General features: G+C 48.3%; 1 protein-coding gene across 1 annotated transcript in view; it reads left to right on the forward strand.

Moving 5' to 3' along the window:
• Positions 1–1,971: 1,971 nt before the first annotated feature.
• The window catches only part of PSPC1 (paraspeckle component 1), an 81,666-nt gene continuing 81,502 nt past the window's right edge, over positions 1,972–2,135 (forward strand). Inside the window, exon 1 of the mRNA XM_009890649.1 lies at positions 1,972–2,009. Coding sequence (XP_009888951.1) covers positions 1,972–2,009 — 38 coding nt within the window. The remainder of the gene's footprint in view (positions 2,010–2,135) is intronic.

Genomic DNA, 2,135 nt, shown 5'->3' on the forward strand with positions numbered 1-2,135 from the left:
AAACAAAACGAAAAAAAACCCACAGCATTACCAAAAGAGGCACAGACCAGAGCCGAGTTACGCCCCAATCGTACAGACGGGGACTGGTAATCAGCCTCTCCTCAGTCAACCCAACACCCAACAGAGATCACAATCTGCTTTGAAAATCCCACACAGGTGAAGCATTAAAAACGCTCACTGCGAAGAAGCTCTGGGTTTCCGAAGTGACCTCCAGCTTTTTGGGGAAGGGGGAAAGCAGATGGCTCAGAAGCCCCTCCAAGGCGCACAAACCGCCAATGGCGCCCAACAAAACCACCCAAGTGAATCTGCGGGTGTAAAGGAGCCATTCTGGAGGCACAAAGGAGAGAAGCTGGAGGACACTCTGCGAATTGCTGGGTTACTTTAAACCTCCAATTCCTCTTCTTGGCATCAAGATACGCAGGACACAGGGATTGGGGGGGGGGGGGGGGCAGGCATTAAAAAAGGCAATAAAACAATAAAGCAAATTTCTTACATACTCTAATTAAGACAGTCTTTCATTAGAACAAGTTATTTATTTTAACTACCTAATAACATCTCATCATCACCTTCATTTCGCAAATTGTGGCTGAGGAGTTTGGTGGCTAGAGCTAACTTTGCAGTACTAAGCATCGAATACATTCCCTCGCACAACAGCATGGCCTATCACGTGCAACAGGATACACTTTTTAACTCCAGTCACGTGCTGGAGAAAAGACTGTACCACCACCACAGTTGAAGAAGGACAATGTGCCGTCTACTAGGATGCTTTTGTGCAAGACATCAGTGTAACTCACAAACCAGCTGGCAACTCCTTATTGAGGTTTACTGAATCCTAGCTATAGAGCTGTTCTTGGCGGTATTCTCATTTTTTCATAAGCAGCCACACAAAGCTGCAATAATTTTTTCCAACCAGCTTCAGTACACAACATCCTTTCTCACTCCCTTCCAACACAACACCTTCCCTCCTTCCAAAGCATTATGTGCATTGATCGCTTCTAGAAGTAACTTTTTTAACATGAAGAAGCATCAGAAAAAGCAGAACAGCTGTTGAGACTGGAATGTACAATGAACCAGAAGTAAAATTAGATGGTAGCCCTACAGCCAAGACATGGTAAGAGTTAAAAAATTACAATTAAAATTGAAAAATTACATGTCAAGGTTTAGAACAGACCAGTTTACTAATGATAACAGGCCATACAAACTCTTAGTGTCTTTCATGAGGCTGGTAATTTCAGAAGCTCAGAAAAAAAACCCAAATCTGAAGCCTTCCTCCTAAGCAGCGAGGTTTCATAAAGAACCACTTATTCTTTGTATATGAAAGCCACCAAAAAGTGACAAAGAAAGTTGCCAAGCTCTGCAAATCTGGTAAATTTACTACGTAGAATGGCGGGGGAGGGGGGAATAATAAACACTTAGATAGATGCGGTGAGGAAGACTACAACCCTGAGTCCCGTCCCCCCCGCAGTCAGGCGCGGAGCCCCGAGCCGAGGCCGGCGCTGCCTTTTTGTTCTGCCGCCCGGTTGCGCGTTACCCGGCGGCGGCGCTTCCCGCGCGGCCTCTAGCGGCGGCGGCGACGGCCGCATCCCGACTCCGGCGCTCCCCAACCAAACCTCCCTCTCTCCCCATGCCCGCCCGCACCGCTTGACTTTCCCCTTCGCCGCACTACTTTGCGATCTTCAGAATCCCTCGCGCAGCAAAACAAAACGAAAAAAACCCCACAGCATTACCAAAAGAGGCACAGACCAGAGCCGAGTTACGCCCCAATCGTACAGACGGGGACTGGTAATCAGCCTCTCCTCAGTCAACCCAACACCCAACAGAGATCACAATCTGCTTTGAAAATCCCACACAGGTGAAGCATTAAAAACGCTCACTGCGAAGAAGCTCTGGGTTTCCGAAGTGACCTCCAGCTTTTTGGGGAAGGGGGAAAGCAGATGGCTCAGAAGCCCCTCCAAGGCGCACAAACCGCCAATGGCGCCCAACAAAACCACCCAAGTGAATCTGCGGGTGTAAAGGAGCCATTCTGGAGGCACAAAGGAGAGAAGCTGGAGGACACTCTGCGAATTGCTGGGTTACTTTAAACCTCCAATTCCTCTTCTTGGCATCAAGATACGCAGGACACAGGGATTGGGGGG

The sequence above is a fragment of the Charadrius vociferus genome, unplaced genomic scaffold (assembly GCF_000708025.1).
Source record: "Charadrius vociferus isolate BGI_N301 unplaced genomic scaffold, ASM70802v2 scaffold278, whole genome shotgun sequence".
NCBI classification, from domain to species: Eukaryota; Metazoa; Chordata; class Aves; order Charadriiformes; family Charadriidae; genus Charadrius; species Charadrius vociferus.